General features: G+C 38.0%; 2 protein-coding genes across 2 annotated transcripts in view; one reads left to right on the forward strand and one right to left on the reverse strand.

Moving 5' to 3' along the window:
- CEP290 (centrosomal protein 290kDa) overlaps window positions 1-4,545 on the forward strand; it is a 52,308-nt gene extending 47,763 nt beyond the window's left edge. Inside the window, exons 49-53 of the mRNA XM_009882617.1 lie at window positions 954-1,095; window positions 2,775-2,848; window positions 3,003-3,106; window positions 3,971-4,077; window positions 4,357-4,545. Of these exons, the coding sequence (XP_009880919.1) occupies window positions 954-1,095; window positions 2,775-2,848; window positions 3,003-3,106; window positions 3,971-4,077; window positions 4,357-4,545 (616 nt within the window). The remainder of the gene's footprint in view (window positions 1-953; window positions 1,096-2,774; window positions 2,849-3,002; window positions 3,107-3,970; window positions 4,078-4,356) is intronic.
- Window positions 4,546-5,690: 1,145 nt separating this feature from the next.
- Window positions 5,691-14,672, reverse strand: part of LOC104284336 (chromosome unknown open reading frame, human C12orf29) — a 9,950-nt gene continuing 968 nt past the window's right edge. Inside the window, exons 2-8 of the mRNA XM_009882660.1 lie at window positions 13,278-13,316; window positions 12,757-12,901; window positions 12,052-12,147; window positions 8,571-8,687; window positions 7,996-8,190; window positions 6,696-6,865; window positions 5,691-6,106 (exon numbers count right to left, since the gene is read on the reverse strand). Coding sequence (XP_009880962.1) covers window positions 5,918-6,106; window positions 6,696-6,865; window positions 7,996-8,190; window positions 8,571-8,687; window positions 12,052-12,147; window positions 12,757-12,901; window positions 13,278-13,316 — 951 coding nt within the window. The 3' untranslated portion in view covers window positions 5,691-5,917. The remainder of the gene's footprint in view (window positions 6,107-6,695; window positions 6,866-7,995; window positions 8,191-8,570; window positions 8,688-12,051; window positions 12,148-12,756; window positions 12,902-13,277; window positions 13,317-14,672) is intronic.

Consider the following 14,672-nt stretch of genomic DNA (forward strand, 5'->3'; position numbering starts at 1 on the left):
GACCACGCAATAATATATATGGTTGTACTTAATTGTACTTGCTTATTTAAACTGGTGTGAATCAAAACTTTTATTTGCATTTACTTAAACATGATTTTAAAGTAAGTCAATAAGATTAAGATGTTACTAACCTAGAGGAGCTCATTGGGGCACTTTAACACACAATCCACCTCACCAGCACATCTTCCAAAGCATGGACATGGTAATAGAAAGTATTTGATAGGACAGACAAAGGTGTTGTCCAAGTGGTCCTTCAGAAGGCTCTTTGGCAGGTAGCAAGGTGTTGGAGATTGTGTTGCTATCTGAAAACCCACTTCAGATGGGAGACTGGACTACATGATCTCCAGAGGTACCTTCCAACCAACATTTCAATGATTCTACAAAAACCTGTTTGTAGCCTTGTATGGCTCAAAGCAGAATGGAATCCTCCTTAGACTGCTGTTACTCCAGGGTAAACATAATTTCTTGTAGAACATTTTTGCCCTTGGGAGTCTTCATCTTCTTTATCTGTACTCGCCCTTTTTTCAGTACATTTAATAATTTATGGAAAATAAATTAATAATAAGAAAAATACTGTCAAAGGTATGACCTGACCAATATGCACACTGCATCAATAAAAGATGTGCCTGTTTTTAGCAGGAGGTAGTTTGGCATTTATATGCAATACCATAAAAACATTCCAGTCCCGCTTTAATAAAGTATAGACACAAAGTGAGATCCATGAAGGTGTGGCATTTGGAAAAGCCTTTATTCTCAGATTAAAAATGTATTTTTCATTATGCTTCTTTCAGCTCACTTATTAGTTAAGACCAATGATTATCTCAAGGCCAATGCCCCAAACATATTGCAGAGTGTATTTTATGTCATTTAATCTCCTAAAGATATTTTAATCTCTATTTCTGCAGAAGTATTAGCTTTTACTCTTATCTTTTTCTCAATAAAAATACTACCAGGATGCACGAAACTAAGATGAAGGAAATGGAAATGGATATTGCTAAAAAAACCCAAAGCATTACTGACCTTAAACGACTGCTTCAGGAAACAACAGAACGTGAACACAATGCTGATAGAAACTTACAAGATCTAAAAGAACAAGTGAGTAAAATTCAGCCACATGACTCTGAGAATAGATTGCTTAATATGAACTGATTTCTTTCTAATGTCTATACTGGCAGAGTACACTTTTTTTTTTTTTCTCTAATCTATGCTCTCACAGTTTTTTTCAGTGCTAGTTGCCATAATTGTACATTTACATATTTTAGCGAATTAATAAGGTTCACCACATATTATCAATATATATTCTCGACTTGCAGTCTTAAGGGAAAATTAGTTTTTTTCTACTGTATTCTTCTTCGGGTTTTTTTAATTATAATGTCATTGATCACATGAAGGCCTGTAGGTACAGATGCCTCAAATGGTCTTAAAATCTTGTTCTGCAAAGTGAGTTTGCCACAGGGACTTCCCTCTTCCGTCCAGGTCTCTTTTAGGGGTTGGCTTTGCCACCCTGAAGGAGATCTTCATGCCTATTTCCAGTGTGGCCTCTTACATGCAGTCCCTAGTAAGTCTTACAAATATTATCTGACGCATGAAGCGTTGATGAATTTTAAACTCAGGTACCTTTGAGAAGATGTATCAAATTTTGGCCTTTTGGTACTCCAGAGATACAGCCCTAGGACTATCCACCCAGATTTGCTTCCATCTTCTCATTTATTAGTATTGGCACAGTTTTCTTCCCCAGACATTGTGTACCGGCCATTCTCAGTGTAAGGTACCACATACACCACTTTCAGTATAGTAAGTCATATATATTATGTAAGCAAGTAAATGTGTTCAATAAATAGAACTTGGAATTGAGTCCTATAAAACATTTTGTTATTTTTCGCTTGTTTTCCCCTTTCTAAAGTCAGCGTTATTAACATGAAGTGTACACAAGCAACAAAATTTAACACAGATATAAAATTCTTTCATTGTGTGATATTACTCTGGAGCAACAAACTTCCCAGTTTCTTTCATGTCTCAGATACTGAAGAAGTGACATAGTCACGGTTAACTACATTTCAAAGAAACAGAGATTGGTTGTGAAAAAACCAAATCCTTACCATTTTAGGTAGTAATAGAACAAAAGCCTATCACTAACAGTAGACTTATGAGAATTCATAAATTGACACTGCATTCAAAAACTATATAGTCTCATATTTAAAACACTAATTTTTTGCTCCTGCATCTTCTAGTGCAAGGCACTTGTAGAGGGTAACTCCCTCTCTCTGGTGAGGGACCTGTTCCAACTTACAACTGCAGGTCATTTCTAGTCCACATACACTCATTTGGGTTTTCATTGCAAAATCACAGGCTTTTCATATTATGTTTAATAAGGAACCTGGACACATAGATTTGCAAATAAGCGAGTCAGTAGTATTTTTAAAGCACTTAAATATCACTTCCTTAAGCATATGTATAAAATATGCTAATATAGCTACGTATCAAACTTCCTTTGAAGAAAAAAGTATTCAAGAGTTAGATTTACACCCTTCATGAAATGTGTAGCAATGATTTGTACTAACTTTAAAAAGCTGTAGATGATAATTGACTTTGTGGAAACTGTCAGTAGATGAACACTTGGGGTTTTTTTTCTCTGTGATAACCTAATGCTTGGTGACATCCTTTGTATTACTTTCATTCATTTTTTAATCCTGTATCAATGAGAACTCCATCTGACCTGCATTATCCATGGATAAGGTTTTCAAGAGTAAAACTTTCTTCATTTTTCTTTTAAGCTTGAGCTTCTCAAACACCTTCCGGAAGGTGCAAGGACAGAGCAAAGTCTCATCAGGGAGCTTCAGCTTTTAAGGTAATGTACTTACAAATAACTAAATAAATACCTCAGCCAATATACATGAATAAGAATGATCAGGAAATGGGCATTGTGATTTTTAGTTACATATTCTATATTCTGAAATATTTTAATATTTTTTTAATTATTCTAAAATTGTTTTATATTCCAGATTAACTAATAATCGATTAGAGAAAGAAAAAGCAGAACTAGCTCAGCAGGTGGAAGATTATAAGCACCCCATACACACATATACAAGTGAAGGTCCTGCAGCCGGTAATAATTTTCAATACCTAAAATAAAGATCTTCCTCTATTTTGGGCCTGAAATTATTTTTATTTAATATGTGTGTGCAAAATGGTAATAAATCTACAGAATTATTTGAAGTATATTAATGCTACAGTAGTGCAAACTGGAGCAGATCAAGGGATTGGATTTTTGAGTACTTACACAAGCTTTTTAAAGAGAAGTGTTAGTAAAAATCTCCAATTATAATTATCATAAACAAGAAACTGTAATCTTTGTAGGATTTCCATGTCCAAGAAGATGTGTAGCTCATGACACCATTTGTTTTATAAACCTCAAAAGACAGCTTGTAAGATGTCATTCATTGAAAGCCTCATGCCTACCCCTTTTGCCTTGGGTTCCAAGCTGCCAGAAGAATGAGTGTCTATTTCCAGATACCAGCTCTGGGAGTGATTTAAGACTTAGCAGGCATCAGTCCCATGGGACAAGCAGAGCACTACGGAGCAGCAGACTGACATATGACTGGGAAAAAAAATTAAAATTAACCCTCTTGGAATTATGAATATAATTAACAAGATCCTTATACTATGTTATTTCCAAGTTTCCTGCTTTTAATTCACAGAAACGGTACATAGCATGCTTTTGCGAAATATGACAACAGACTGGCCATTGGAGTATTGTGTTCAATCACAGGAACTAACCCAGCGCCTAATTTGTACAAGAACTGAAGAAAAGCCCAGATGACTTGAATTTTTGGTGGTTGTTGATCCCGATTAGGCTTGCACACTTATTTCAGCTTTCAGGAGATGCAGACTAACTCTAACGTTAAAGATTATTCATGCCACTGATTTTCATTACCTTAAATTTTGTAACAAATTATCATTATTTTTGCAGGACATGATGAAACTGTAGAGAAGGATAAAAATGACAAATTAATGACAGAAGTAGCTGATCTCCGGACACAGCTGAAAGCCTCAGAGTTGGAAAAACAGCAATTATTGGTGAGTTGCAAGGACCATCCTAGGCCAGATAATGAGAAAAACGACAGTTAGCTAGAAAAAGCCATTTAATATCTAAACTAATATTTTATGACAAAGTCAATTTTCAAACATTATGTTTATGAAGCCTATTCTGTTGTTAGTGAATGTCCTGTTCATGGGTGTTCATGGTGCTTATTCTCTCATCATTTAGCCTCTTAAGGAAAAGTCAAAAAAAGCTGGTTTTGACATGTATTTCTGAAGTTTTGGATAAAGGTGGTGCTCCTTCATTCTTTTTAATAGGAAGAAACAAATAAGCTGAGAAGAGAACTAGAAAACTTTGACCCTTCCTTTTTTGAAGAAATTGAGGATCTGAAATATAACTACAATGAAGAAGTAAAAAAAAATATTATCTTAGAAGAGAGATTAAAGCAGCTTTCGGAAGAGTTTGGCATTCAAGTGGATAGTCCAGGCAACGTTTCTGTCAATTAGGCTAGTGTTAGTGTCCTCAGTATCAATACAGAAAATAAATTCCAGGGTACTTACATAATACTGATTTATTTGTCTGTTTTTATCTTGGAATGATACAAGTCTATTAAAGTTACAACAGTTTGGCACATACCTAAGTGCAGAATTGGATTAGTCAACAGATTATGGTCAGTAATTATATACAACAGTCAAAAGTGATTTTTACCTCTCCCAACTCCTTTGCAATATTGTATTTTAATTCAGAACAGTAATTTGGGTTATACACGGGTGTCAGGTGAAGTTGAAACCTTGAACTTATCCTAAAAGTTGAGAAACTCTTAAAATGTGCTAAGTTCCAGATCAATAAGAATCCGTAATTTGTTCTTGCTGTCTCATGCTATCATACTTCTTAACTATGGACTCAGAGTCAGTGCTGGATGTCTGTTCTTACATCCTTGGTTATTTTTACCTCAATTTTAGAAAATCCAAGAAGAATTGAAAATGAAGTTACAGTCTTTCAGCTAAACTAAGAGTATTTTTATAGATAAATTATTTTTCATTTTGTATATTTTATATAGCTGGATGTATACTTTTATAGCACAGACAAAATAAAGCCAACTCAAATGACCATGCTTTCTCACCTTTATTATTTATATGCCATCTTACTTAATGTACGCTTGATGAAGTTTCCTAATTGACAGTCAGTCTAAAAATGGCTATTATTAAGCCCAGTAACGTCTCTCTCATTACTAAGGATGTCCAAAATAGAACTAGCATACTTTCTCTTATTTACTCTTTTTGTCCTGAAATAGTGGAAGTACCTGTAGGATGTAGCTTAATTAGGTTTTCAAGTAATAGGATAATGCTGCAGCTTACTAGTTAAACAATACAGTAAAAAGTTTTCCACCCAGAAAAAAGATGTTACAACTTAAAAAAAAAAAATTATCAAATTTCAGAACTAATTCTGGTCCCACTTGAAATATTTCCCTTCCTTACTGTTAAAAAACAACTAGATCCTAGATCTGAATCCTACATATAACAGCTTTGTAATAATTATATTTACAGGAGTGCAACCTATGGAACTTTTACAGTTGATTGCATTCATTAGCTAAGCTATTACTACCAGCCAGTGTTCGACAACAATTATAACAGTTTCCAGAAATGGGTCGAAAAGTTAAGGATTTTTCAGAACTGAAAATAAACATGCTGAAAGCTAGATCTCTTCTCTGGATGTCAGATATCTCGTTATATAAGATTAGTCATTTAGGAAAAACTTAAAATCATACAGTACCTAGGCTGCTGCCTAAGCTAGAAGATTATTTGTAAAGAGTTCTGTAGTAGACACAAGTAAGAGGAATGCAGCACATACGACAATTAACTTCAGAGAAAAATAATCTCAAGCATCAAACTTGATATCTTCGAGTCTGTCAAATCTCTGACCATCCAAGTTGGAAAACTGGTGAAACAAACTCTTTGGTTCAAAGTCACAGTCATATTTAGTTCTATTAAAAGAAATTACAACAGGCTGAGAATTCAGGTATGTCTCTGCAAGCGGCCAGCGTAAACCAAGATGATGGCGATGGAGCTAAAATAAAAAGAAATAAAATCAGTTTAGAGATTTTTGCTCTAATAGCCCAACAGTTCCCAAGGTAGGGTGCATGAGCTTTAATTCTAGGATCCTCTGCATTAGAGGGCACTTATAACCAGTCATCAATTATCAGAGTAACATGAGTAACAACGAAGCTCAAAGGCAAACCAGAACTAAGATGTGCTTCACAGCTTCAGAAATAATATAAGCTTGCTAATTAATCAAAAATCACATTCTTATTAACGATACTTGTTCTATAAGTCAACATTACAAGAAATTAATTTTCCAAATAAAAGAATTAAGCTTTAAATTGTTGAGTGACTCCTATAAAGACAGGCAAAAAAAATGTTAATTTACAATTACCTCAATTATTTTAAGTTATTAGCATAATGTAGATAACTAAGAAGTTTAATATGTTGACACGGTAGTGATTCACTGGCTTGACTAATTCTTCCATCACCTGATTTGGTAGGAGAACATTTACTACTAAAGAATTTGGAAAACAAGACAAAAAGTGAGTACCTCACAATACTTCACATATTATGAATTATTATAGTGGTTTCCACATGTCCATCTATATATTTACCTTGATTAAACACCCATCATGGCAGTGCCACACAATTCCTTCAACTTTACCCTCACTGCAGCCTTCAAACCAAGACATTATGTCATTATATTTCAAAGCAGGTGGATTCTTTATTTCAAACGCTCCATGTGGTACAAGAAGATGTACAGGCTGCTTCTTGCTTCCTAGTCCTGTGTGAATGGAAACAAAAAACTTCCTGCTAGTTACGTGTGTGATAACTTAAGGTTTTCCTCATTTTTGTTATTATGGCTACCTTAAAAACACTATAAAGGTAGACTTCTATTAGATACTACAACATTGTCCTGCCTTTAAGACAACAGGTAAATATACTTTTAAGTATCAAATGCAGCTGTCTCCTCCTCTTGTAACTTTTTATTTATATAAAATAAACCTGACAAAGATTTAGACAGTTGTCTGCTTTGTCCTTGAGGTCACCTCCTCAGTAACCATAAAGCTGCTAGCTAAATTCTTCATGCTTCAGAGCACAAACATGTTAGTTCCTGAAAATGTGGCGTATTTTCTTATGAATACAGATTGACACTTAAACCAGGCTGTTAACAAACACGCTGCCTCTTCACTGACTGTTCAACATAAATCTTCATCTAAGAATACAGCTATCAGAATTTTTTGTTGCAGTTCCTTTACGTTCTGAGAAAATGCTTAGACCAAGTGCTACTCTTTTTCCTATCCATCTTGCAAGTTATCCCAGCAAAGCTCAGAAGTTAGAACTCCCTTGTGTTCATACCCAATTGTTTTTTGTTATAAGGCTTTTAAAGGGAGAAGCAACAACCAACATTTAGCTTAAATTAAATTTCCTTAAAAAATGCATAATATTTCATAATCTTAAAATTGCAACTTTTGACTAACTCTAGGGACTCAAAAAACATGGCTGAATAACATTTTCTACTTTAATAGACTTAACAGCATCAGAAAAGCAAGTAAAAAAAAAGTCAAGAAAAGGCACCAACAAACAATCTTATAAATATTTTAATATTTTAATAGTAATATTTTAAACAATTTTTCCAGTCATAATATTTTTTGAGACTGAAGCAAAGCATTTTTATAGTAACACCTAAAGAACATGTGGGTGGAAGGAGGTTTAATAATCTCATGACAACTCAGCTTTCCGAGGTGAGTATTTTTGGATGTTCTTTGAGCTAGCCCTTTCTCTCCTTTCCAAAAATGTTACATTGCTACCTTAGAACTTTTTTTTAAAGCTTATACAAAGAAAATGCATAGTTTTCACTCAAAAATAGCACTAAATAAAAAAAATATTTAAGAACAGACCGTAAAAACTTACCATATGGATTTGCATTAATATTAGTCCCAATAAGCTCCAACGTTTGTTCTAAAATTTCCGATAATGGCACTGGACTGATTTCCAGAAGCCCTGGGTCAGCATGGTGTTTCAACACCAGTGCTATTTCAGCCTCATAATTTACAACAGATGAGTGCCAGCAATACTGCTTACTATTTTTCTCCACAGGCACCCAACCTATGAGAAAACACTGCATTTTACCAAAGGAAATATCTGAAGTTATCAAATGACTATTAGAACCGTATGTGTATTAAAAAAACCCCACAGTTTAACTACAAAAAGAAAAAGCAACAAGAAAACCTATGTTGTATCTCAGAGAAATGTCAGAGGAACACAAACATGACAACTCTGCCTTCAGCTGAAGCCCTCAGTCTGTACAGCAAACTGCAATTATTTTCAATGTATCAGAAGAACAAAGCCTTTCTGGATAGTGAATAAATGACATTCCCATTGTTTTCTGAGTATGTTAACTACTACTTTTAACTCTGGAAATAATTCTAATTCACTTTAGGAATGGATTCCCCGCCCTCATTTTACCTGTGCTGCGTCATAGGTACCTGGCATATGTCCGTTTTCATCGGGCAAAGGATTGCCATTAGAGAACTCTATGTCCTTTGCTGGAATCCAGGTATCGGGAACAGGCTTGAAATCCTCTTCAACATTCCAAACAAATTCTAGACATACAAATTTGACATTTAGTTTTTGGCAAACTGCTACCCAATTTTACATTTTTATTGTCTTTCAATGCAAGTATTAAAATACCACTGATCTAAACCTTGTTTTACAGACAGTCCCAGTTACTTCGTACAAGCACCAACATCTGGCACACTCAAGCAGTCTACAATTAGAAAGGGTTTAAAGAAGCACAGTAGCCTTTAAGTAGTTAAAAAGTTCAAAACTAACAGAATCAAAAATAGCTACCTAAAGAGCCAGCATTATATTTAAACTAAACCAAGAAAAGTAAAATAGTATAGAAGAGATACTTCAGTTGGAAGGGACCTACAACGATCATCGAGTCCAACTGCATGACCACTTCAGGGCTGATCAAATTAAAGCATGTTGTTAAGGGCATCGTCCAAATGCTTCTTAAACACTGACAGGCTTGGGGCATCGACTACCTTCTAGGAAGCCTGTTGCAGTGTTTGACCACTCTCTCTCTCAGTAAAGAAATGCTTCCTAATATCCAGTCTATACCTCCTCTAGTGCAGATTTGATCCATTCCCACATGTCCTATCACTGCGTACCAGGGAGAAGGGATCAGCACCTCCCTCTCTGCTTCCCCTCCTCAGGAAGCTGTAGGGAGCAATGAGGTCACCCCTCAGCCTCCTTTTCTCCAAACTAGACAAACCCAAGTCTTTAGATGCTCCTCATAGGACATTCCTTCCAGCCCTTTCACCAGCTTTGTCGCCGTCCTCTGAACACATTCAAGGATCTTCACATCCTTCTTAAATTGTGGGGCCCAGAACTGCACATAGTACTCACAGTGAGGTCACACCAACGCTGAATACAATGCAATAAGCACCTCCTTTGACTGTCTGGTTATACTGGGTTTGATGCACCCCAGGATGCAGTTTGCCCTCTGGGGCACGCTGCCAGGGCATGCTGCTGGCTCATAGTGACCCCGCTGTCAACCAGCGCCCACAGATCCCTTTCTGCAGGGCTGCTCTAGAGCCACTCCTCTCCCAATTTATACTTGTGTCTGGCATTACTCTGTCCTAGGTGCAGAATCCAGCATTATAAGTTGTCAAATTTCATCCCATTAATCATAGCCCAATTCTCCAATCTATCTAGATCCCTCTGCAAGGCCTCTCGTCCCTCTAGCAAGTCCAAGGCACCTCCCAGTTTGGTCTTGCTAATGGACCATTCAACTCCTGCATCCAGATCGTTTATAAATATATTGAACAGAACTGGCCCTGGAATTGAACCATGAGAAAAACCGCTGGTGACCAGTCACCGGCCAGATCTAGTCCCATTCACCACAAACCTTTGAGCTCTGCCCTTCAGCCAGTTCTTCACCCAGTGCACCGTGAACCCACTCATCCCACAGTGGGACAACTTGTCCAGAAGGATGCTGTGAGGAACAGTATCAAAAGCCTTACCAAAATCCAGAAATACTAAATCCACCGCCTTCCCTTCATCTACTATGTGGATAACATTATCATAGAAGCATATCAAATTAATTAGTTCCCTTTGTGAATCCACGTTGACTGTGCTTGATGATTGCATTATTCTTTAAATGCCTTTCAATAGTACCCAGTATAAACTCCATAAGTTTTCCAGGAACTGAGGTTAGACTAACAGGTCTGTAGTTCCCCGGGTGTTCCCTCATGCCCTTGTTGTAGATTGGAATAACACTGGCTAGCTTCCAGTCAGCAGGGCTTCCTAGATGATCGAGAAGGGTCCTCCATAACATCAGCCAGCTCCTTCAATAATTCTGGGATGAATCCCATCAGGCCCCATGGACTTGTGAATATTCAGCTGATACAGCTGGTCCCTTATAATTTCAGTGTCCACAAGTGGAAAGTCACTGTTGCAACACACGTGGTCATCTGACTCAGGGGACCGGGCAGCTCAACATCTATCAGTATTATTACAGACTGAGGCAAAAAATGCATTGAATGCCTCCACTTTTTCTTCATTCCTATTAGGCAGATGACCATCTCAAAAAAGTATCATTCCATGTTTTCTAGACCTCCTCTTTCTATTAACATATTCAAAAAAGGCCTTCTTGTTATCTGAAACAATATTGGTCAGTTTCAACTCTAACTGAGCTTTGGCCTTTCATGTCTTCTCCCTGCATATAGGAACCACAGCTCTGTAATCTTCTTGTGAAGCCTGACCTTGCTTCCAGAGATCATACACTTTCTTTTTCCTCTTGAGCTCCGCAAGAAGTTCCCCGTTCAGCCAAGCTGGTCTTCTGCCCTGCTTACTTGACAGGACACAGTGGAATTGCCAGTTCCTGTGCTTCTAAGAGGTGGTTCTTAAAGACTGCCCAGCACTCATGGACTCCTAAACCCTCAAAAGCAGATTCCAGAGTAGTCTGCTAAATAGCTCCCTGCATAGCTTAAAGTTTGCTCTCCTGAAGTCCAAGGTGGCAACTCTGCTGTCCTTTTTTCTTATTACACTAAAAATTTTAAACTCAAACATTTCATGATCACTGTGGCCAAGGCAGCCACTTACCATCACATACCCCAGCAGTCCTTCTCTATTCACAAACAGCAAGTCTAGGAGGGCATCTTTCCTAGTTGACTCACTGAATACCTGTGACAAGAAGTTATCTCCTACAAACTTCAAGAATTACCAAGACCTGCTCATCACAGCAGTATGATACTCCCAGTTATGTCTGGGAAGTTGAAATCTGCCATATGGTCATGGGCTACTGATCCCGAAATTTCTCTTAATTGCCTATGGAATAATTCATCAGTGCTTACATCCTGGCTGAGCGATCGGTAGCAGACAGCCACTAGAACATCTCCTTTGTTTTCCATTCGCCTAATCCTCAACCACATCATCACTACCTGTACCAGCTGTGCAGCCAAACCTCTCCCTTACATATAGTGTGACACCTCCACCTCAGCTGCTGTGCCTATCCCTCCTAAACAGCCTGCAGGTCTCCATCCCAACATTCCAATCATGGGACTCGTTCCACCAAGTCTCAATAATAGCAATTATACCTTAGCTCTGGGAGCTGACCAACACTTCCAGTTCATCCCGTTTATTTCTCATACTGCATGTGTTGGTGTACAAGCATCTCAGATATGCTCCCAAGCCTTCCATGCTCCCAAGAATGGGATAAATGTTCCCACTAGCATTGCCACCATTTGTTGATGCCATGCCAACCTTTAGCTTACCTCCTGCAACCCTGTTGGTATACCTCTCCCCCATCAATTCTAGTTTAAAGCTCTCTCGAAGTAAAGTTAAAGAGTGATGTGAAAAAAACTGAAGCAGAATCACTGAAATTTCTTGTGTTAGACTAGAAGTGTAATTCCAACTGGGTAACTTACATCGCTAAAAGAAAGGAGAGAAATCTTCACTAACCTTTGCAATCTTCCAGTGAATACAAGAATCGTTTAAACCTTTTTTCAGCTTGTTTGTTGGGTTTTCGATCCAGCCTTGCCCATAGATACGGTTGACCTAGAGAGTTTCCAGAACGATAAACCCAGCAGTTACCTGCAGAGTACTGAAATCAACTCTATAAAAAGCAAGATATGAATTCTCATTTGCCACTCAAGAAATTTTCTAGCCAAAGACACTATTCAAATTCATAAATTAATTACCGTACATGAATTTAAGAATCTATTTGTAGAATCTTGCCTAGTTTAATACAAAGTTTACTCAAAATTTCAGGTAAAGGCAAGAACCCCACTGATGCAATGAACCACAGTCTTCTCATTTCCTCCCAACCTCCATGCTTCTTTTAATACTCAAGGAAATTAGACAGCCTTTATTATAAAAATTCTACTTTGCAAGGAAGATTTACTAATAAGAATTATTAAAATGGGAATACTTCCTTGATTGGCATGTTCACTTAATCCTTACTTCATGTATGTTAGAGAGTAAAATCTACCAACTTAATAAACACCTCCTATGTTTACAGTAACTACTACTCTGAGGTCGGGATGTTTAATGACAGTTGAATTTCAAAACAGCTGTAATCCAATAATCATACAATAAAAGTGAGAACTATGTAAAACATGGGTTCTAGTCAGCAGGAGAAATCAGCATATGGATCCTCCTTATTACCTTTATAGGTAGTTACGTAACAGCAGGTTCCATCCACCTTTTCAGTAGGAATTGCATTGTATATGTCTGCCTCTAACGCCTTTCCAGTTACAGTTTCAGTGGCCAAAACTTTAAATGGCTGAAAAGAAGACAGGCATTTTAAAACCTCGTCATGTTGATGTTACTGCCTTGTTCTCATGTGTATTCTTGCTCCTTACAGCTGGACTCTCTAACTCCAGTATTACACATTATATTGATGATTTCTAACACTATCTAAAAACACCAATGTTTCTTCAAGACATGACAGTTCGGAAAGCGCTCTGAAATTTGCCTTCCACTTTACATACTGCATATCAACTAGAAGGGTTCCAGTCCAACACTGCGGAATTTTGAGATGTGCCTTCCTGTATTACGATGGCAACAGAAACTCATCATGACTAGCTGCTCCGAGCTTGCAGTTTGGACCTGAAAGTCAATAGCACCATGTTAGCGCAACACACAGACCAGTGGAATGCAAGGCGGCAAAAGCATCCTGGTGTTACCTGCTTAGCATGAGTGCTGTCAACTAAACCCTTTTCCACCTAAAAAGCGCAAAGAAGTAAGCGATCTAGGGGTCTGAAACAAATATCCAGTCACAACTAGTACAAATTTCTAGGAGGACTTCTGTAACAATTTCACTGTAATCATGCAATCAGTTGTGTTTGGAATCGAGTATTTTCCCTCATAATCATCACCCTCCCTCCTCCCTCCCCAGTCAACTTTGACTTGTGAGGTGGTCACTGTCTCCTTCTGCTAGCAAAACACAGTCAGTCCTTGTCCTGTAAAAGTCTCAAAACAGAATTGGGAATTCATAAAATCAGAACCTTCTACATGCTTTCCTTACTAAAATGTAAAACAGCCACACAATGTAATCAGATTTGTAATCATATCATACAGCATATATGAAAATATGAAGATTTTATGAAGATTACATGAAAAAGAAAATTTTCAGGGTAGTGAGAAAACATACTCATGGGTTTTCCTACCACCACCCCACTTTTTCCCTAGCAGTCATAAGCCCCTGAATTATCCTTGCTGCCCTCTGAAAAAAAAAAAAAAAAATTAAAATAACATATATACTGGTTCCAGATCTAGTCCCTGTTGGGGTTTTGTACATGAAGGCACAATAACTTGAGGTACCCTCACATGACTTGGTACCCACTCAGTCAGTACTGAGAGTTGCACAATTATGCTACTGACATTTGGGCAATCGTTTCAGCTCTTCCATCCAGAAGACTTTCTCACCCACGGGCGAAAGTCACCCAGGTGGATTCAAGTTCACTACGCAGCCGACAGAGAGCAGGAGGTGCTGCTACTGAAATCGGGAGACACAAGTTGGAGGTCTCCAGCGGGACAGGGGAATGCCACCCCAACCTGCCCCGGCACTGCCTTCTTCATCTCAAGAAAAAATAACTTGGATCGGGCCTCATTACTTTCACCTTGGTAAGTATTCCGTGTCTTACAGCCTCAAATGATTTGTTCTCTCATAAACCTGATATTCCTTTCATCACAAAAAAAAAAAAAGAAGAAAAAAATATAAACGGAACAAAGAAGAGGCAAGCTTATTTTTCCCCCAGCAAGGCTGACTGGCCGGGCCAGCAGGGTGGTTTTATAGGAGCTGCCAGTGCAGTCATGTTGGAGTGACCTCATTCCCTGCCACGACTGTTCCTGACACTTAGAAAGATTAAACACAACATCAGGGTGAACACCTGGACGCACCTGCCGGGAAAAGAGCGGGACAGATCCGACACGGCACCCAACCACCGCTCTCTCCCGCACTGAAGGAGGGAGCCCCACGCAAACCTCCACCGTGCATTTCGCTCAAGGTCTGCACCGAACCTCTCGACACTCCCGTCTCCCCCTACCCGCAGCGGTCCCTCCTCCTCCTCCTCCTCTTG

Source organism: Charadrius vociferus, unplaced genomic scaffold (genome assembly GCF_000708025.1).
Source record: "Charadrius vociferus isolate BGI_N301 unplaced genomic scaffold, ASM70802v2 scaffold72, whole genome shotgun sequence".
Lineage (NCBI taxonomy): Eukaryota > Metazoa > Chordata > Aves > Charadriiformes > Charadriidae > Charadrius > Charadrius vociferus.